Source organism: Anser brachyrhynchus, assembly GCF_964034855.1.
Source record: "Anser brachyrhynchus genome assembly, chromosome: 7".
NCBI lineage: Eukaryota > Metazoa > Chordata > Aves > Anseriformes > Anatidae > Anser > Anser brachyrhynchus.
In genome coordinates, this window is record NC_137701.1 from 41,863,723 (window position 1) to 41,886,817 (window position 23,095).

General features: G+C 37.9%; 1 protein-coding gene across 7 annotated transcripts; it reads right to left on the reverse strand.

The window, feature by feature from the left end:
* Positions 1-85: 85 nt before the first annotated feature.
* Positions 86-23,001, reverse strand: WDSUB1 (WD repeat, sterile alpha motif and U-box domain containing 1). Of its 7 annotated transcripts, none has more exons than XM_080600110.1 (11): positions 21,076-21,307; positions 18,142-18,563; positions 14,703-14,887; positions 11,326-11,418; positions 10,411-10,504; positions 7,796-7,853; positions 7,134-7,174; positions 6,929-7,035; positions 5,929-6,108; positions 3,315-3,455; positions 86-533 (listed from the first exon to the last, which is right to left on the reverse strand). In XM_080600110.1, exons 2-11 carry the CDS (start codon positions 18,537-18,539, stop codon positions 361-363), a joined length of 1,470 nt encoding a protein of 489 aa, XP_080456236.1. In that variant the 5' UTR covers positions 18,540-18,563; positions 21,076-21,307; the 3' UTR covers positions 86-360. The 7 variants fall into 7 exon arrangements, with proteins under 7 accessions (XP_080456236.1, XP_080456238.1, XP_080456242.1 ...); XM_080600112.1 differs by lacking the exon at positions 7,796-7,853 and adding an exon at positions 8,104-8,137; XM_080600114.1 differs by lacking the exon at positions 86-533 and adding an exon at positions 540-1,447.
* Positions 23,002-23,095: the final 94 nt, after the last annotated feature.

Genomic DNA, 23,095 nt, shown 5'->3' on the forward strand with positions numbered 1-23,095 from the left:
AGAAATACAAATTACATACTTTGGTATTTCTTAACTTTTGGAAGAGACTAACTTTGCAAAATGAAGACTCAAAACCTCATAAATGTAGTGAAAATTTTAAGAAAACTTTATTTGAAAAACTGTGAATCTGAATGTTTGATTTCTTAAACAGAAATATTACAAAGTAAAATTATCAGTAACTTAAAAAAAAATCAGTAATTTTTTAGCAGCTTCCACCAATAAAGACACTCTTTTCTTAGCATAAAGATTGAAATGACAGCTAGAGTAAAACAGAATTAAACTTTATTTCCCATTGTTTCTGATGCAATTATTTGTTAGCTACATACAATTTCATTTCATTTTAATAAACAACTTCAAAACTTAAGTGGTTTCACCATATTTTTGCTGAGTCTCTAGCCAGCGACTGATAGCCATTTTCAGTGTCCTATTTGGTGTAAGCATAAGAGAGTGAAGAGGAAGATTTGTCATGGGACTAGATCGTCTTTTATTACTGATCCAATTTTCCATTGCCTCCTTTTCATAGGAATAGCCATCTGCAAAGAATCCATCATCAAAAGTTTATATTACAGGTGCTTGGGTGCTGTGTTACACCATACATATTTTACATATTTAAGTAAGTGATGGAAGTGAACCAGTATGTCCAAACAGGAAAATTGAGGTGTAGAACAATCATATGGTTAAGTTTATTAAAGTAACACTTTTTATACAGCCGTACCGAGTTACTTACAGGAAGTATAGGGTGGGGATGACCCAGGACACATGAAATATAGATAGCTCTCTTTTAGTTAGCTCTACCTGTACGCTTATGTTTTGCTACTTTCAAATTTCAGTTCACATGGAGCTTTGCCTCACATCTACTATCAGCAGAGGCATGCCAGCAACAGGTATTTGTACTAGGTCTCCAGAGTTGATATTTATTTACTTATTTTACTATAGGCAGTCAGCTTTAAATATTACCTATTAAATCAACTTTTAAAATCCTAGCTTAAAACTACATGATTCTGTAAGTAATTCTAGAATAATAAGCATTATTTTGTAGTGATAAGTTATATATACCTGTGAGGTTTTGATAACTGAAGAAACCAAGACGTCTCAGCTGAATTATTCCCATCACTAATTACACCTTAAAATATGCTTTAGAAGTGTTTTACAAAATTAATCACAAGGCTGTCAAAAGGAATCATCAGAGCTCTTAGCCAAGTCCCCTGTGCCTGTAGCCTTTCATGTATAAAAAGCATTGAAACAGTGACATTACTTAATAATTAAAAATAAATAAATAAGCTGTGCTTTACCAAATTGCATAAATGGCACAATGGTATTAAAATTACTGCGCTCCTTTGGATAATAAAACTGTTAGATTTAATCACAATTTAAATACTTCCAATTAGCTGGCTCTAAAGCTCTTGGGTAACTTCTTTACAAATGCTTTTCATTTAAGGAATCCTTTCTAGAAAAAAAGAGAAAGCTGAGAGTGAATAGAAACAGTTCAGTCTGAAATTGAAATCAGTTTCTGTCTATGCTTCTGCATAGCACCAAAATACATTCTGAAAGTATTAGAATTTATTTTCAGCTTAAGTGATAGGTAATGTTAAATAAAAGCTCAGTAATATCTAATAACTAACCCAACCAAGGACTGCTGCTGCTGTGCAATGCTCAGCAGTGAACGCCAATCATTAGCCCTCAGCCAGACCCAAGCCCTACAGCCCTGAGCTGGGTCCCCACTTAGCCCTGGGCACCTGTCTGGCTTCAGGCCTTCAGCTCTTCCTGTCAGTACCTAAACAAGCCTAATTTACAGCTACACGTGTACTCCCTTACGGAGCGGGGAGCTTACTCCCTAACACTAGGCTACACCATAGTCTTTCCTTCCTTTTTACCAAATATGAGCCACTTACTACGGAAAAATCTTACTTAGGCTGGTCAATTTGGTAAAGCACGATGTAGGTTGGAATACTGCCTTTTATTTTTCTTTAAATTTTACATCGAGCAGAAGCATAAAAGAAGTTTTACTTAACTCTTAGCTTACTGAACTAAATAAAACTCCTAACTCACTGCACTTACTTTCTAATCTCAGAAATGGCTAAATTCCTCTAAATTAATTTGAACCTGCAAATGTGCCCACATCTCTAAAGTCAGCTGTGTTTATACTAGTAAAACTTCAGTTTGATAATGTAGGACCATGAAGCAGCTAGTGAATACGGACATTCCTAACACCAAATCCTATACTTTCCTTCACCTGTCATCTTGCCACAAAGTGTCATTTTTCCTGCTGCAAAGTGGAACGCTTCTGGAATTCCTCATTTTTTTAACTTCTATAACAGAGCAGTGTGAGGAACCCTCAGTATATGCCTGTCCTGTGTTCTAAAATGCACAGGAATACCACTTTTCAGGACAGCAGTGTAATACACAAATACTGAATGGTAGCAAGGCAATATTTATTAGTAACGTATTATAATGGATTACGTACACTGTGAACATTTTATTTTGAAAGGTCAGTGACTTCTCTTAAAAATGCCTATTTGATTTTGTAATAAGCCTGTGAATAGTCACTGGCGGTGTTTTTTCAGCTAAACTATCCTACTCTAAAACGATACAGCCTTATTTCAAAATGACAGAAGACTATCCTCCTACTGCTACTGCTTTGAGGCTCAAGCCCTAGTAAGTGCAATGCTTCTCACTCTAGTAATCAGCAAACATTTTCAGGTACTGAATGATTAGACGCTGACAAGTCTGGCCTGGTATCTCAAAGCTATGAAGTTACTGTTTACAGATCATCAAAAATATAATGGTCTTTTGATGATACTCCTCTCCTCCACCCCAAGATTAGAACTACAAAACATTAGCTTTTCATAACTATGTAACATATGCTGCTTCTTGCAACTCTCACTCCAGAATCTTGTCGCACCTAAACGAACCTCCTTCTGTACAAACTTCTAAGTGCTATATACATGGTGTGCTAAGTTAGTAATGAGCCAATTTTTTGTTGTTGTCCCCCCCCCCCCCCATGCACAATTCCATTGTGCATTTACCAAGATGACTCTGTAATTCGGCTTTTAACTATAAACTTGCAGAGGCACAAAAAGAAAGGACCATAAAAAAAAATGTATACTGCTTCATCAGTAAAGTTGATACTACGGGAACTGCACAACAAATTTTTTCCTCTGTATTAGTGATGCAATTTTATCATTTACCATAGTCCTATTTTTGTTGTAATAGGTACTTAGACCAATTTATCTTTCTACAACTGATCAGACAGGCCTATTTTTTTGTGTTCCCACATCCGTATTCATTTTGTTCAATATTCGTCAAAGACATACCTGCTGCAATGACAGGTTCCTTCATAAGCTCCCGAGTTATAGGACATAAGAACTCATCAGGGATAGCAACAGAAGCAGAGACCATTTTCATCCTCAGTTCTTCAGTTTTCTGAAGGATTTTACTGCGCAGGCCTAGAGACTCTGAAAAGTTGTATGTACATGAAGTGAACACACTGCAATGTCAGGCAAAGAGGTCAGGTCTTGCACTTGGTGGCTGTTGTGCCACAAGAGATGCAGCTCCTCCCCACCCCCCCATATGGGAAAGTCCGCAGACACCCAGACACCCTACAGCCAGCTTAACAGCAGCCTGCTGCTCGCCTGCAACAATTCTGTGGAGCAATGAAAACAAATGGTAGAACAAATGCGAATGCAACACTGCTGCAAAGCCACAGTTACCTGGCAGAACAGTATCTTCGCTGATGCATAGTAGGATCACATATTCACCTTTATTATAAGTGATAGCCATGAGTGCCGATTTATGAAATGAAAGCATGCAGCACCAAGAATAAAACCAAATAGCATCTGTAGGTGTTCCGTTCTTTATTTTCATAAACAGTTTGTGTCTGCAAAATTACCCTTCTGACAACCCCTTTGTTCCCAGATATTCTGTCAGTCTCCTAGCTAAGCTTATTTCTGCTGCATGACAAGTATCACCCATTCACTACTTAGCTGTCTTCGCCTACTGTACCATGCCAGAATGAGCGTGTACTTTCCAAAGGTACCAGATAAAAAAAACATCACCAACAAAACACCTTGCCAGAAGAGCCCTGAAAAAGATTCGTAAAAAAAAAAATAATCTTAAAATAACTTTTACTTTAGAAAAAATCTTTTAGAGTATCAACACAGCTTTAAAAGCTTAAAACATTTAAACTGATATAAATATTGTTTTAAATTTAACACAAGTCACATAATGGAAAGATCCAAAATAAAAGTAGCCAGCACAGTGTAAAGAATGAATTAGAAGCCACAAATGACAGTCATCTCTCTAAATGCCTGATGTGCTGCAAAGCAACACTATTGGTAAAGTGACTGTGTTTGCAGGGATTAAAAAAATAATTACAGATTAAAAAACTGAATACAATTAACATTACAGGAACTGATTGCTTTTTTCTTGAGTTCACAAGACTGGTGTGCTCTTGCAGTCAAGCTAAATGTAAAGACATACAATTTCAGAACAACTATAATCAATAGGATTTTCTTTAGCCTTTGTCATAAAAAGTCATTTACATCTCTCCATTACAATACCCTAAACCTGCTGTACAGTATTGTTGTCCTATGTCTTACAAAGGGACAACTGAAGAATGCCTGAGCTTGTGTTTGTTAAGATTTTTTTTTAATTACATTGCAGCTTTTTCCATCTTTCTCTAATCTAAAAATACAACTAAAAGCACAATTACAGTTGTGCTGTGCTGCCTTGTTTTCTTTCAGACTGATTAGTTCAAAGGCACTCATTTGTGAATGAGCAGATAGAATAAAGATACATCAGTGTCTCTAATCAGCATTATCTGATTAGCCTCAGCTGGTGATTGGTGCAACAGAATTTTAAGCTACTTCGATGTTAAGGAAAATGTATACAGAAACGAAGAGCTACATGTCTTTCATGGGTGGCAATTCATGACAGATTCCCAGAATCTCTATTGATTTCTCTAATTTACAAGGCTAGTTGATGCACAGAAATACTATGATCAGATACATAACAACACCACGCACATGCACACACAAAACAATTAATAAAGGAGGGGAGCAGTCTGCCTACGAGGAAGAATGCTAACTTGTAAAAATAAAAATGTATTTTTAAAAATGTTTCTTGTCTCATTCAGCCTTTTGTTATACTTGATTTCACTTTGGCAAACACGCCAACATCTAATTTACACCTAAATCTAGCTACAGTGAATAGAGAACTTACATTTTGAAAGTTCCTGTGTAGTTCACCATACCGAAGTTTCTTATTTCAGAATATGGCATTTCCCTGTGATTCCTTCTAAGATTTAACTACAGTTTTGGAATAGTGACAGCACAACATATTAAATAAAAGGATGCCTGATGAATTACAAAGTGTCTGAGCTTGGAAAGCTTTGCTCAATCCTTACTAAATGTGAACATCTAATGCTTTATCTCCATAGTAAGTAAAAACTAAACATACCATGTATTTTTCTATTATGCTAACTGTACTCTGAAGAATTTCACTGTTAAATTCAAGGTAGTTGACCACATAGTATTATAAACATAGCACTTTTACCGACTGACCGTAAAAACCATGGAGAACCCTATTTACCAAAGTCAGAATCATTAAGTGTGTACAAAACCTGGAATTACTTTCCCACAGCTTGATACAGAGTCTAAAAATTAGAAACAAAAGCAGGTAAGACCACTTAACATGGCATTGTTGGTGGATGTGTTTTTTTTTTTCTCTAGGAATAAGCAAACACAAAGAAAGAGTACTTTGAATAATGTGACATTAGGTTTGTTTTTTGTTTTTGATTAGCTACGGTAATAAAAAAAAAACGCATTTCAGGGAAAACATATCCATGCATGGAACACATAACTCACTTTCACTCCATAATTTCATACATACTCACAAGATTACAAATTACTTGAATTTCCACATTCTTACCAATTTTTAATTCATTAGTCAGACTTTCCTTTGTAAGATGCAGGAGTTCTTTGCCATCAATGTTATTCCGTTTGAAAAGCCCAACAAGGTCTGTTAAGCCCTGTGCACAAAGCCAGGCTGAAACATCATCCTCTGACCAGTTCTGAACAGCCACCTCAGATTCATTTTCTACAGTATTTCCTTTGTAAAGGAAAGATAAAAGATGGTAAACAAAACAACAATTAAAAAAACAGTGCTAGGAACTATGGCAGTAATGAACATTTTTCAAGTGCTCTCACTACTATACATTCTCCAGCATTTGATAAAAGAGATGCTCAATAGACATTCTTTCAATGGGGGACAATCACTTGGGTTTATCTTCCATCTTGACTTTCAAAGTTTAGAGGATTGTGAACTCACATGTGCTTACATTTCTGTCGAAGTTGAACTAAAAATATTGAAAAGCATCAGCAATCACAGAAATTAAATCTCATACCTCCTTATAAAAGCAGACCAAACTCCAGACTTTTGTGTATCTATGTGGTATCTATGGATCTTTGCCCCACATACTTCAGGTGCTCATCTATTTTGTAACATTAGTTAGTTATCGTGTATTTTCATCTGTAACAACTGGCAAGCTGTACTTGTTGACAAGTATGCTTGCAATTAGCATATTTTCTCTTTAACTTACTGTCAATTATACTTGCCCAAGAAGTCTTTCAGTCTCTGTGAATAACACCCATGTCTTAAATACTGTCATTTAAGAGAGTAAGAAATGGAGAGTATCAGAAAAGATGAATGAAGATAATATACTTCCAACATATGAGAGAGAAAGAGAGAGAATATACCGTGTATATTAATAAGATCAATTCAGAGAAAAAATAAATATTGTGCCATGTAGTTCTTAGGTTACACACTAACTGCATGTAAGTAAAAGTGGGATCTTTGCATCTTCAGGAGATGTTCACCAATACTTTGCTTTAAGTTTAAAGAACATATTAAAGATACTCCAAACACTAACCTGCACAGGGTTGCTTACTGTCAAATTGCCATATGTTCACGGTTTTATCCATTGAACCTGTGGCAAGTAAGGCAGTACATGGTGCAAAAACACAAGTTGTAACATATCTACAAATAAAAAACAAATGTGTGAAAATTAACATGAAAATGATTTAATTTCTTTTATTTATTAATAGTAAAACAGAATAATCATACTGAATTCATACCTGGTATGCTGAGACAAAGTATGAAGTATATTGCCAGTATTCTGCAAAAAAAAAGAATATCTGTGATTTTAAATCTTGAAGATTAAAAAAAAAAATCACTCATTTGTATAAATACTTTCAAATACTCCAAAAAGAAATATTATTCTTGTAATATGACAGAAGTTACCTTCAGAGAAGTTATACAACCTTGCCAAAGCTGATTGGCAGCAAAGTCAGATATGTAACCTGACTTTCCTGTTCCTACTCCCCTGTTCAATTCACTGGAAAAAGGCCACCCTTCAAAAACCCTAATTGAAAAATTATATCAATACAACAGAAAATGCAGAGCAAGCTGAAGAAGCTTAAAGTTTGTTCTAAAGTAAACTAAACTAGTACTTTACTAAAGTACTTTTAGTAAAGTACTATATGTAAATACCACTTACAGGTGAACTTCAAAGGATGTAATAACAGCATTACACAAAATACCTGAAGAGTATATTTTTAAGAAAGGACATTAGTATTTAATGTATTTTTTCTTGAATTCTTTATCATGCTTCTGTTTGATGTGTGCTTTATATATAATTAATTAAAGGATTTCAGTGATCACTATTCCTGATTTTAGGTCAAAAGGTACTGTCATTCTTGCTTTGGATGAAATTTGAGATTAACAAACCCCCGTCTACCTCAACATGAAGAACAAATAAGCATGGAGTCCACTGAACAATATTGTCTTGTAGAGCACTGTAGAGAAATAAAATAATAAAACCCTCAAAGAGATATAAATAAAGAATGAGAGAGATTGATCGATTCAAGATCCTCAAACTTACTTTTCTCAAAAACAAACAAAAAAAACAACACAACACAGTAAATACTTTGGGTTTATATAATTCCTATTCTTTAACATTCTTTATCTTAGTAAGACATTGGAGAAACAGTACTGATATTTCAAGACGACACAACAAAGAATGATCTTGCACTATGCTATACTTACAGTTTCATATATTATGACACACTTGTCCACAGACCTTTTAAAAAAAAAAAAACACATCGACATTACAGTGGTGCATGGAGCCATAAAGAAACAAACTGCCTAATTAAGAAGGGAAAAAACAAAGAAAAGAAAAGAAGGGAAAAAAACAAAAAAAACTCTTCCACAAGTAAAATAAGAACAGTGAACAGAGCTCTTAACAGAGCTCATAACAGAAATTTATGGAAAGCTAAGCTACTTAAACCCTTTCCACCCATGTCCAGCTTAAGACAATGACATTGGTTAGCTACACCTACAGCATGATATAAAAATTAATACATAAACCACAAAACTTCACACTTCCATAAGAATTTCTGCTGCAGAGGGCTTGTACAAGGTTTATGTGAACTGGCCAACAATACTGGCTCTACAAACAAAATTATGTTGGTATGTAAGGTACAAATAGGCCTTTGCAAGAAGTATCTGTAATGCAGACATTTCTCTGCATCACGCACAGAATCTGGCTACCCATTACCTACTCTCAGCACTTCTATTTAAATTTGAAACCTTTTCATTTCCAAATCAAACTAGAGGAAGTACTGCAGTGTGATCCATAAAATATAGTTATGCAATGCAATCAATCATAAAATATTTAATGAAATACAAATTGCATAGTTATTTACCACGACAGCAGTATTCACTTAAAGGCTGAATGGGATAGATATTTCAGTTATGACAATGTAATCTAAAGCAGTAATCCACATATCTAATGGAAAATAAAATAACTTAAGGCCATAAGCATTCAGGAAGACCTTCAAATACTGAAAAAGACCCCATATTCAAGCTATTGTCTTCTGTGTTTTGCACAGTTTTCCGTTTATTTGCTGTTGTGGTCCTTTCTTTTTCCTTCACAAGACATCAGCTTCCCCGTTTCAGTTTAAAATATCTTCCTAAAATAAAGATGATTAAAATTTACAGAAGAATCCTTTGATTTGTTAGATTAAGTTGCCAGTGGGACAGTTTAGAAGTGATCAAGCACTTTTCTTCATAGAGCGCAGAATAAAAGTATGCGGTCATTAATACTCATAAAACCATAAATGATGATATCTACCTTATTTAAAATTCCTTCTTTCAACAGCTTGATCCCTGAGGAAAACCACTAGCAACCAGCTGCCAGTTTCACTTTGCACTGCTCACCATCACAACTGTTTCAGCCTGACAGTCCAGTAACTTTTCCGCTCATCCTACCATCCACTTACCTGACCTACACGTCCCCAGTCTGGGTGTAAGACTTCGATGGGAGACCACGTCGAAGGGCTTGATAAAGCCAAGGCGTACAGCACAGCTGTTCTCTCCTTGGCCATGCAGCCAGTCGCCTCATCGCAGAAAGTGGTCAGGTCAGTCAGGATCAGTTTGCCCTCGATCAGCTCCTGCTGCTTTTCCCAAGCATTTGCACCTGGAAGCAGCTTCCAAGCCACTGCCAGGATTTGCTCCACAACCTCCCCAGAGACTGGAAGTAGGCTGACTGGCTTGTAGCTCTCTGGGTCCTCTGCCTTGTCCTCCTCAGAGGTGAGCATGACATTTTCATTTTTTAACTCATCAGGAATCTTCCCCTCACCTCCACCACCCTGGGTCTTTCAAACACAACAGCAACTGACCATGCAATGAGATTGGCAACTCCCTTATCACCCTCTGACAAAGACTAATAATCATATTAGTCCCTAGCTGATGGTTCACGATTAATCTAGGTCTTAACCATTACTCTGTACAGGGCTGGCAGCAAAAAAAACAGGTCTACAGATACCTTGATCATGCACTTTTTAGGGAAAAAGGCCTATGTTGCCATACTATGAATATGGATCAATTAATACCTTTTTAACAATGGCTACTTTCAATCAAATCTGTCAAAGACAAAAATTTCAAGGTATTTAAGTTTCTAAAAATTTCCCGAAAAACGTGAGTGAGAAGGAAAAGAAAAACCGTAAATGGTGTCCCAAAGACAGGGTAAGGTTGCAATGTAAATTCATATTTTTTAATAGATGTTAGAGTATCCGCATACAAGAAAAGCCACGTAAACACAGAAAAAATGAATTTCATTATAATACTCAGAGAACAGAGCTTGCAACATCTTAGATTTCAAACTCAATCACCCACAAGATGCAAACCAATTGGAAAGACACCTCATTAGTTCTGGAGGTCAAAGAACGATGCCATAATTACTGGAAATATATTTTGAAATCTGCAACATGTTTGAACTTTGTTTTACAATATTTAAGTGTAGACTGGACAGCCACCTACATGAAATTTCAAAAAGTACAAGATACTGCTTACCCTGAAACCAACATCTGTCCATCATAAGAAAATGCACAAGCCAGAACTGGGGCAGAATGTCCACTCAATGTACATTTGTATCTTAATTCAACACCTGAAAATACAAGAAGTAAATTATTACATACGGACATATTTGACAAGGCATTAAAACAACATACTTTTAGGAGTGTAAAGTTGCCTCAAAAGATCTGACTCTGTGACATACTGCCTACAGAGAAGGGGATAAAGGATCACAGAGAGAACTTAAGTTCATCCTCTCTGACCTCTTCACTCTGTAGTCTTACCATGTCTAACAGTATTTTAGATAATTGTGTATCCCTACATACAACATTCATCCTTACAGACTTCTATATAGAAGAGATGACAAGAAATTCTCACTGGAGATGGTTTTGCCCATATGCTTGGTCTCTACGTAACAGTCACACATTTACATTGCAGTTTTAGAAGAGCCAACACCATTTTCATTCCTTCAGCTCTTGCTCAAAAGGCCAAGATGTACTGAACAATGAAATGAAACCTTTCTCTGGCCTGGCAGATTAAGAGGTTTCAAACTACCAACCTGCCCGATGGTCACAGCAGAAATTATACTGGTTACCAAAGGTGAAAATACTAACCAAAACCAAACATTTATCAAGACGTTAAGGTTGAAAGGATTGGACGATTTTTTTTTTAACCTTTACTTTTATAATTATTGCTAAAGAGATTACTAAATAAAAAGCTATAGGGCCCAATCTCACAAACCACAGCATGCATTAGCTGTTTTCCAGCAAAACAATCAAAAAAAAACTTTCAACGTGTGGTTAGTTTGGCTGTGAATCCATGGCAGCAGTATAAATTTGATCTTAGATGTAAATTGTCACTAAAGAGTTGACATTTGATTATGAAAAAAAAAAAAAAAAAAGCCACAATACAAACCTAAGGAGTCTGCAAACAAAATAAGCCAGACTTTGACCTTATTATCTTGACCACAAGAAGCCATCTGGAAGTATCTGGATCCATGTTCACCATCTGATAAAATTCAAATATATTAATGGGAATCAGAAGCAACAAAAATCAAAGTGTATCAGTAAATTACACCAGCATTCATACACAATTTGGTAAATCTCCTTAATCTCAGTACTGCTTTAAAAAGTGTTGATAAAAATAATTGCAGAGGTTCTAAAAACATTTGCAAGTAAGAAACAGATATCACTGTTACACTGTTTCCTGAACAAGTAGATAAAGCCCAGAACTGCATTACTGTCTTCCTATTTCACATGTTCTGGATGGTGTGTGTTTGGTTCCTCTGTCTGCTGAGTGTTTCATTTTTTATAAAGTGTTTCATGACTGCAGTCTAGCTAACCAGTCTTGAGAAATACTTGCATTAGTATGATGATGAGATGAAATACAACAGTCGCAATAGTTTCATAGCTTTCCCCTCTCTATTCAATGGATATGAACCTTTCTGAATTATCATCAAGTTCCATTCTAAAGGTGTTGTTTCTGTCTGTTAACATTTTTTTATTATTATTCTTAGCCAAATTCTTTCTGCTCTTCTACTCCAGTGAGCTGGCATACCAGCCTGACACAAGTCACCACAACATTCCTTCAATGGTGTTACCTCTGCCAGTAGCAGTCTTAAAACTCCTACAAGAATCACCAGGTTTAAGGCTGAAAATCAGAAAACTCTATCAGATGCTAACATAATAATGTAAGTATAATACAGGTACCTTAAATAAGTGCTCATCTTTCCAGCTTTGTAGTTACTGGAAATATCAAAATAGTTACAGTGAAGCATCTTACAAAATTACCCCTGAGATTTCACCTCTGTTTTCCACCACATAAAGCATAGTTTGAGTTTCATCTGGTTATCAACAGAAAATTCTCTTATACATACTTGTAGTTCACAGGAACGATCAGAGCTACTTCAGCTGTGGCAGATTTTAGGGCTGGCTTGAAATCTGTCAAACATCAAAATGCCTCCTTTTTGCTAGGATTTTACAGTGCAAGAGCTTGTTCATACTGAGATGAGTAGCATGCCTTAGCTATCATACTGTAAAAGCACATCTCTTGGTAAAATGGACAGAATGAGAATTCTGTCACAATGCACAGAGTTGGCCACATTTTACATGTTGCCAAGTTGTTAATAGGGTATTACAGTGCTGTACATGCAGAGCTCTTTGAATACCGTAGAAGAAGAATACACTGTCTTCCACTAAGGTACGCTAAACATTTTTAGCAAGATCTGCTTTTTTTTTTTTTTTTTTTTTTTTTTAACCCAGAATCACTAGGCAATTTCACTGAAGTTTGCTCATTCAGGAGGAGGGCAGCACTGACACTCTGCATACAGACACTCTGGCTCCAATTTTGCTCCAAATTAAGCATGTAAAGAGAGTCTCGATCTGAAGTCACATTTTATTGTGCTGGATAAGCACTACTTGTATTGTATAATGTGTTAAATCTGCCAGTAGTCCCAGAAGTTTCACTCCTTGATGATTAAACAAAAAAAAAAAAAAAAGGAAAAATGTTGTTTTTCAATAACATATGGTTTAAATGAAACTAAAAATGATTATGCTTTCTTCCCTATTTCTCTCTATCTTGGTGCATATAGGCTGAAGCATGAAGGGCCAGTGACAGACTTTTTTAAGCCTCAAGAATAATTTCACCAGGAAACGGAGCATTGGAAATTACACTACGATCTGTTTCATTGTTTTCCTTTGTTCTCAGATACAACTCTTAGTCCACAATGAAAGATTTTTGGTAGTGTTTTCACCAAGAAAGATGGAGACATTATTTCAACATTAAATGTTTCTGTCCTGTCTTCTTCCTACTGCTTCTCCTGCCTTCTCCCTGCTATGTACTATTTTGTTATTGCTGTGTTTAGCACTTAAACACACAGTGTCTGCTCAGTTGTAACTGTAACTCTCAGTACCTTTGAAAGAGCAGCTCACCTGCACTCTGTAAACAGAAGTCTACATACCTTTACACAGACCACGCTGTCTCCATAATCGACATGGAAAGCACAAAGGTATACCTACAAGGCTGTTAAGACAAGTTACATCACTTCTTGCTAAGTCAGACAGTGAGACCTCTGTGTAATTTCCCCACCTCCAATAAAAGCAGTTGACTATGAGATCTCATAACTCTGTATTAAAAACTTTTTCCAGATAAAAATTATACAAATTAACCTTACAGTTTTCCATACACTTGTAAATTTCAGAATTTCCAAAAATTTCCAAGTTGCCAATATTTGATTGCTTGATTATGACACTTTCCTGTACTGCACTTAATTCTACAGGATGTTTCAAATAGAGGTTCTTCTTGTTTGTACAAATGTTTCTTCCCACTATACTAGCTAGGGACATAGGCACGCAACTCCTTAGGATTCCCACACAATCATGCAGTAAGCTGGGGTCACTATGTATATTTAAAAGCCTGTGTCCACAAATGCAAAGCTTTCCCTGAGGTAGCCAGTAGTTTAAAGTGAAATTTTAGTATCTATATTTTCATATATAAAGAGGTCTAAGTTTTAATTATTTCAGTCCCACAGAAAGCCCTACAGATGTGACATGAATGAAAAATGCACATATTATGCACTGCAGCCCTGAGAAAGACCTGCACTACCCATGCTTTATGATTTTGATCTCAATACCCAAGTACATACTAGAATATCAGATTTCATTCTCAAAAGACAAAACTAAGTTCTTGCCCATCACAATGGTGGAGAAGCACATAAAGAAAAAAAATGAAATGCAGCTGATAAAACAAGGTCAGCTAAAACAGCTGTAAGACACCTGAACAGTACTGCGTCTTAGTGGGACACATGAGATCCTGGGCTCACTTCTCCCCCAGACTCCTCCAAGTCAGGTGAAGGAAAACAATCTATTCACACACCACAGCTCATGCATTCGGCTTATTGCTTTTACAGTTCTTTGCACTGCTTTAACCTTGGGGGTGCATGCTAAGAACAAGTAAAGTGGTAATGGTGATCAAGCACTGCATCTTCTAACACCTTTGTCAGCCCTGATAGATAGGCTTCTCTTACAGATGTTGCCCAAACATTTTTCAAAACTCTGACAGCATAATTAGCTACTGAAAGCTAACATAAGCAAGCTAATCACTTTGTTGACCTAGTACATTCCTTGTCATCAGCCTCACAACTACTTTTACTTAAGACTACTCAGAATATTGTGAAACATCAGCTCCTCCCAATGTCATCTGTTATCTCAAGCACTAATGAAAATAAGAGCTAGAGAGAAATAGAATCACTCTTTCTTTCCCATGTTCCTCCCCTGAAGAGTCAAGTGACTAACCAGAAATTGGCTGTGAAGAAATATCACAGCAGGTAACACCAAGATCATGTGCTTTTTCATTATAAAGGCATCTCATTGTATCATCCCAAACGGTTATATCACCCCATGATGATCCAGTGACAAAGCAATTTCCATTCGGAGAAAACGCACAGGCCACCAAAGAACCATCTTTAACACTCCCAGATCTGAAAAGCAAGAGTATATGGTATTTGAGTTTAGAAGAAGTAACGCTCTGAAGAACTGATCTCTAAAATGCAATCTGATGCAATACACCAAACTGTTCTAAGCCCTGCATTTTAGAACCTGGTAACGGAGGGCAGAGAAACTCTCTCCAGCTCTGCAATGAGATGCACAATAAGGAGAGTTGCAGGAACCAGGGCCTGCTCTTTGACTACAGGAGGAAAAACATGAGATGACACTCCAAGGTAAAATAATTTTACTTGAGTGATAAAATGAGCTTCAAACTAAAGACAATTATAATGGACTTACCACTTGACAGGCAAAATACACTGTTAAAAATCTATGGCAGAATAAAGTTTCAAAGTCTATGATAAATATACAGCAGTCATAATATGGACTCACATCTGTAAAACCAGGGGGGAAACAACTCCCACAATTCTTCTGTTGTTTTTAAAGCCAAAACAGAAAACCTACTAACATTTATGATTAGCTGTAGCTGAGTAGAATACTTTGTGATTTATGATATAGGGTTAATTCAAATCACTCATAGACAAGAGAAGGTAAATTTAAAAATATGATTTCTGTACTTTAACTAAGTCAGCCAAAGTACTTTGTAAAAATTGATCATATACAAAAATTCCTAGCAGATATGCAAATGTATCAGGAAGGAAGCAGGGTCAATAATCTAACATCCTCTGGGTTATCAGACGGTAATGTCAAGTCAATTGAAAGTGTCTCACTCCTTTTAATAGATACTAGATCAGACCCAGTGTGCATAGCTGAATCTTTAAGCCTAGGAAAAAAGTCACAGACATAAGCAACAGTCATACAGCAAGAAATCTCAGTCCTATTTACTCTGTCATGGTATTTCGTAGAACACCTGCACGTTCTCTTTTGCTCATAGAAATTTTATTTACTGCCAGAGGTGTCAAACTTAATGCTACAGAAGAGAAGTCCATAAACTTGCCTGAGGTTCTCTCTAACCAGACTTAGGACAACCAAAAAATTATTGACTCCCTTAGTTTGATCATTAAGCATACTAGCAAATACACTACACTGCTTGCCCTTTTCATATATACAATTCTGTTTCCTTAGCCCAGATTTTAAAACTTTCATTCTTTCACAAAGAAAAAGCTACAGATGCCGCTCTGAAAACTTAACAGTAAAATAAAGTGAATTATACAAATGTGTATGCTTTTATGACTTTCAGGTCAGGTATCAGTATTCTTGCTACTGAACAGGAAATGGCAAACACTTTAAGCAGCATACGTAAATTAACTTGCTTAGAGTTTGTTCACACCCTTCATAAAGATGATTTAACTTGTCATTTTCTTCACAATTTGGAGAGTCAATTACAACAGTCCAGCTAATAAGGACTAACTGGTTATCTTGTATCTACCATCCATATATTTAGTAAAATGACACCATAGTGTGGTAAAGGCTCTCATTTAGCATCAACATACTCAAATGTTGCAAAAGAAGCAGAGGACCACAGAGTGACATTTGATGGGTAACTAAAACCCTTGATGTAATTTTTAAGCACATTGATAATTTCTAAGTAGAACTGATCTCAACTTTAAGAGAAAAAGCAGGACAGGCGCACTTTTGTACCTGCAATTACAAATGCAAATAATCATTCAGGGAATTTATCAACTGAAAAATATATATATATATATATATATATATATATATATGTACACACATCCCCAAAATATATACAATTAAAACTAAGTTGCCCACTGTTGGCATGTTAGCACTTTGAAATGAACTTGTAAAAGTAAAGTGAGGCGAACAGGAAAGCAATGTTCACATTCTTTGTTGTTCTCTTACAATGTAAACACCAAATCAGAATAATTTAAGCTCAAAACAACAATATAGTTTCTACATTGTCACTATACATCAATCATCCAATGAGGAGGAAATTTAGGCTATACGTCTAAAACATGCATCATTGCACATATTAAAAGAATATAATTATAAGGAAGTTACTTTTTAATTTTTTTTCCCCCTCAGTAACAAGCATTCTGTATAAAAAAGTTCTTCACTAGTAATACCTCAAAATAGATAAACCCTTAGAATGATAACAAATGACATTCCCAATATTTCTTAAAGATAAAAAAATATGTAATCAAAAACTAGTTTCCAAAATTAAAGAAACTCTTCCAGTTCCAGAGGTGGCAAGAATCCATTAGAATTCTTGTTTATAGACATGTTTCTAGATTTACAGGATATCAGAAAACAACAACCAATCATTCTGGAAAAAAAAATAAAAATCAGTTGACATCTAAATCCTTGCTGTAGAAGGCAGACAGAAGCCACAAAAGCATAACATGCCTGACCGAGGTTTAACATAAAACAAAAAAAGTGGCTGCTCCCTTATCCTGAGGACCAGAGTGGAACATCTCATAAATTCTTTTAAATTCTTAACTTCTTTTCTATTTCAGAGAGATACTGAGCGATTGATGCTCTACAACTTAAATAATGTCTTGCCTAAGTGTAAATCACAATAACTGGCCTTAAGACTTTACCGACAAAGAGGAGGATTATGAAGATCACCCAAAGGTTCATGCCCTTAACTGTGTAACATCACTACAAATGCTCATCAGCTTTGTTTCAAACAGTTATGTTCTGGAAACCCAGGTGAAATGTTGATTCTAATACTTAACTCAATGAACTCTAATACGCCTCTCTGTTGCCATTAACTTCTCAACCTGAAATAATATAGGTTATGGTAATACCTTCCAGCCTCTTTGGTTGCTGGATCAACATCAAGCTTCTAAGACCTTCTTAGACTTCAAACAGCCACATCATTAAATACTTAAATTAAAAAGACTGTGTATAACGCAATTTAAGGCACACAACACAGTCAGGCTCCACTGACCAACTGTGTATTACATACCACATTTTGCTGATCAACTGCTTAGAAACCAGATGCATGCAATATGCAATGCATCCTGATTTCATGTTAAATCAATGGATTTAAAAAGACAAAACACAACAGGATTTAGATGAAAAATAACAACTAATTCAACCTTCTTGAGTTTGCATTGTTCAACTTAAAAAAAAAACACAAAACTTGGCACTTCTCCTATTTATAATCTTTTGGTCTTCAACATCCTATTCCCTTTTCTTTGTCACGTAAATCAGAGGTGTGAAGTCTGCAAGTCTGTACACATTACAGCATACTACTAAAAGAATAGCACTTATAATGTATTTCTGTCATTGAGAAAAAGGTTGTGAAAAGGTATTTGGCACTCACCTGTACATTTTCAATGACTGCACATTCCAAAGAACTACACTCCCATCCGCTGCACCTGACACCAGATACGTGGACTCCGGGGAAAATCGGCAGACTCTAACCGGGCTGCCACTGGGCTGCCCAAGCACTACCAGCACCTGACCACCGCGAGTGTCCCAAACCATGGTAGTACCATCCGTTGAACACGAAGCTAAAATGTGTCCCGACGGGGAGAAGCAGCAGCAGTGGACAGCATATGTATGACCTTTCAAAGGTGAGTATGAAAGCTCAGTAAAGTCATTTAAAGAATAAATACGAACTGTTTTGTCCAAGGAACAAGTAGCCAAGAGCGATGGTGAGAAGGCACAGCAGTTGACATCATCACTGTGATCTGCTAAAGTGTGAATTAATGTCGCCATTTTATCTACTTTCAAAAAAAAAATCTGAAAAAAAAGTTAAAAGTTAGTCTCTCCTATTTCATAAATCATACATACTTCCTTAAACAAGATACTTTCTCCAGGAAAAAACATGTTTTGCAGAGACCAATTTCTCATTTAAGCATTGCTTTTATCTTCAACTTAAAGCATAGAATATCCACAGCAACAAGATGAGGAGTTTGTGAATCAGTTAGAATTAACATATATGAACTTTTATTTAAGTCAATTTGCAATTTTGCAATACAATGTGTGAGCTCACATAATAACTATTTAGTCTGGGGGCACTGGCGATAGAGCTTATTCCAGAACTTTTATTTACGTTAAGATGTTTGCTGTTCAAAGTTGTTAGCTGTTGCATCTACACTAGTCACAATGGAGTAAGCAGGCATTGCAGAGGCCAGTCACCAAGTGAAAAACTTATAAACCACTTGCTACAAACAAATATATCTTTCTACATGGGATTGGGATATATATATGATCTGAATTTTAAAAGTTTTTTTTTAAAAAATATTTAATGTCTACATACTACAGCACACAAAGGACACAACCAGGATGAGGCACCGCTGTGCTGGGTGTAACAGAGGCAAAACGGTAAGCCTTGTACTAACAAACTTAAAAGGTTACCTAAACAGATGCAAGTAGAGACAACAAAAACAAAATAACAGAGCACAGAATCAAGGGTTGCCTATTCAGAATGTTCTATAGTAAAATGTAAATATCAGGACAGTCCTACAGAGGCAAACAGTGAAAGACACTGGTCACTCTTTATTCATGTTAATTCATTATTATGAGACACATCCTCCACTATCCTTTGCAATAACAGAAGGTAAGTACAGTACAGACCCAAGACTAATACTTCCACTATACCAAAAGCATGGAAAAAATTATCTTATGCTTTTATATAAAGATTTTATGCAACTAAACCCACGTGTATTCACCATTCTTCCTCCTCCCACTTATACCTCCACAAAAGTAGGTTTGCAAGTCATCAGTGACCAAAAAAAATATATTAATCATGATGCAGTACCAAAGAGGTTCTGGGAAATTATTCAAATAATAATAAGTTTGCTGAAATGTTCTAATGAGTTGTATCTTACAAAAGGGTTAGCAGTTGATTTATTCCTTTCAAGAATACAGCATTGAGAGCACTTGTTTATTACAGTACTATTGAGTAGAAATTTGCGTAACCATTAAAATAAAACCAGATTAAATAAATTCCTGTCTGCAGGCCTAACATAGGTGAGCAGTAAGGTTCGATGACCAGTCCAAGGTAAATTTTCCTTTCCAGGCCTGAATCTCTTATTTGAATTCAGACTGCTGATACCTTTCACGCTTAGGCAGTAACACCAGTGATGGCAACACATCGGGGTAATACTAACAACAGGCTTGCATCGCCAATGAAAGATTTGAGCTGATTTTCATGTAAAACAAACACTGCATACTGAGTAACACATTTAAGTCAAAGTGGGAATATTAAGAGGGAGATCAGAATCTGCACCACTCCTGAAATTGCGTTTGCTTCTCCTTACAACAACCAAAGAAAAGAGGCACCCCATGTATGTTTTCCAAGTACTTAAGACTGCTGGGACCAGCTTAGATCTCAGCATCAGCCAAGCAGTTGTGCCCGAGGTCAGGGAAAGCCCCTAAAACATACATTCCAGCCAGTGCCCCCCCATGCTAGGGGACCGTGGTCAGCCCTCTGGAGAAAAAGGCAGCGCAGAGCCAAAAGGAAGTGCCTACAATGCCTGAAAGTTGTTTATGCTGGATAAAGGCAGCAATGCCATTTAAACGGAGTTAGCATCTAAACCGTCAGACTGTCATTTGACTGCTTCAGTCTGAACAATTTCACATCTAAGAGGCAACCACAAACAGGAAAGTGGGGTTTTATATATATATACCCACGTATATAGACACGTTTAGTTCTATATATGCCTCCTCATACATATGCATACAAACACACGTACACATAAATGTATGTACGTACACATGCGTATCTATATATAAACACACACGTACACATAAAGGCAAAGTAACTGCCCCCTTCAGGCAGCATACGGCACGCTGCTGTAGTTACGGGTGAGGTCTTCAAATACTGGCTATTTTAACTTCAGGATCCTCCCAGTTTTATTACCGTTCTCTTTAAAGCTGTTAAGGGGACTAAGCAGCAGCAAATCATCTCTTGACTGTACAGAGAAAAGCTGCCTACTTCCTTCCACTACGAGAAGCTGAGGAGCCTCGATGCTGCTACGAGACCTCTGGGCCTCGCCGCACCACCCCCGCGCAGCAAGGACAGGGCGCAGGAGTCGGGAGTTTCCAGCGGCCGAGGGCGCAGCGCGGCCCGCTGTCCCCGCGCACAGCGCTGCAGAACCGCCTTCCCCGGCAGCCGCCATTTCCTCCGTAACTCCCGAGCCACCCGCTGTCGCTTACAGACAAAGCTGCGGCGCTTTCGGGCGCTACCGACGGCCCCTGCCCGGCGCCGCCGCGCCGGAGCCGCTCAGAGGGAAGGCCCGCGCCTCACCTTGCGCCCTGCTGACGGCTTTCAGGAGAGCGCTCGGGGGAGGCCCTCCCTCGGCTGCCCGGAGCGCCGCGGGCCGGCCGCAGAGCCCCGCCTCGACCACCGCCGCCGCTGGGCACCGCAGTGTCGCGGGACGGCGGAGGCGGTCCGCACGGCACCGCACCGCCCCGCCAGCCCCGCGGCGGGAGGGCTCGCACCGCCCTCCCGGGAGCGCCCTCCGCCCCGCCGCCTCACGGCCGTGCCGCTGCGCACGCGCACCCCGCGCCGCCTGGGTCGCCGGGCTGGAGCCCGCGCCGGCCTCGGGCCTGCCGCGCCGCTGCGCCGCCCAGCGTGTGCCCCCGCGCTCCCCGCACGGAAGCAACGTCGGTGTCGGCGCGGGCGTTCGGCCGCTTCTTGCTTTTTCCCCCGCCGCTTCGCCTGCGACGCTTTCCCAAGCGCCTTCGTTTCCCGGTGCGGTGGCCTGCATCCGTGTAACGCTGCAGTCTCCTTCCTTATCGGCGAAGGATCGCTGCGGTGCGGCCACACGGGCGCCCCCAGGGCGAGGCGGCGGGCGGGAGCAGCGCGGTACGGCCGGCTCTCAGCGGGCGGCGCGAGGAGAGCCCTCAGCGCCGAGGCGCTCCCCGCTGCCGCCGAGCCGTCGCCACTCTTCCCTTCAGCTCGTGGCAGCTCACGAAGCCCACGGCTTCCACTTAAAGAGTGGTCCATAAATAGCACCTGGGAAATTCGAAATTGTTCACTCGATAACAAATTGCGAAACAACAGCATGCACAGAAGTGTAGCCTCTATAAGCCATGGTTACTTTGGACAATACAGTCAACAGAAATTTGTGTGATAAAAGATGCCCGTTTTTCTAAGTGTACATATTAAAGAAAAAGAGAGCTTGCATTTTTAGATCCACCTTGAACTCAGAACTACAGAGTTGCAAAATCAAACAATCAAACAGCATAGTTATGTTGTTCTCGATTTCCATCTTTAGTGCTCAGTTTGCAGGCACACTTTGGTAGATCTAGAACATCTAGGGATAATATGATGCAAACCTAATGAACAAGGTCCCCTAGACCACCAGTTCAGCGCGTTCATGGTGCTTCCTCAGATGTCTGTGCCCATTCATAGGGTACAGCTGCTCAGTTAACAAACTGTCATTAGGAAATTAAGTCATATAAAAAGACTTAAGAAAAAGCAATAGATCTCTTTTTAAACATACATATTTTGTTTACGACAACTATAACTTTTAATTTGCACCTGCTTCTGTGCCAGCCAATTTGTTTTCAAAGAGATGCCAAGAGACAAAATAGAATCCAAAGTGACAGCTAGAAAACTCTTCACTGACCTTCTCTATTAATGGTATTTTAAAATAAAGAGTTCAAAAGTTTGTCAAGAAATTCTCCAAATTTAGATAAGCCTACATCATTCAGAAAGGAAGAGAGCACACTGGACTTTTTCTCTACAAAAACAGACGGATGGGAACATTAACAGGAGAGAAGGTTAGCAAGTAAGAAAAAATTAAGCACATTTTTTCCAGTAGTTAAAACCCTGATCTTATCTAAGAAGACATATAATGGCATGTTTATGATTCAGGCTCACTTTTCAAATATAATTCTGTAAATTTAATTTTATTTAAATTGGAATGAAAATACTGGCTGATAGCGAGGAAAGCAATACATTGGTAACATAAAGTTAGTGAGACAAGCTTCACCTCTCTTATCATAGCTGCAAGCTCCTTAACTGTCCTAGCTGTACAGTCGAATCAGGATACAAGCTGAAAAATGCAAATATGTATGTAATGTGGCTGTAATGTATGTAATGTTCTATTCTAACCTTCCAGAAAACTATGAGATTTACTATGGGGGATAAAACATTAACCAGTACAGAATCTGATAAAATAAAAACAATTGTTTTGCATCGAATAAATGCTTTTGCCAATAATCTAAGCATACTTATAACACTCTTACAAGCCTACTGTTATATGTTCTAAATGCAGATTACTCTTCATATCTCTGAAACATACCAGCAGACCTTTTAA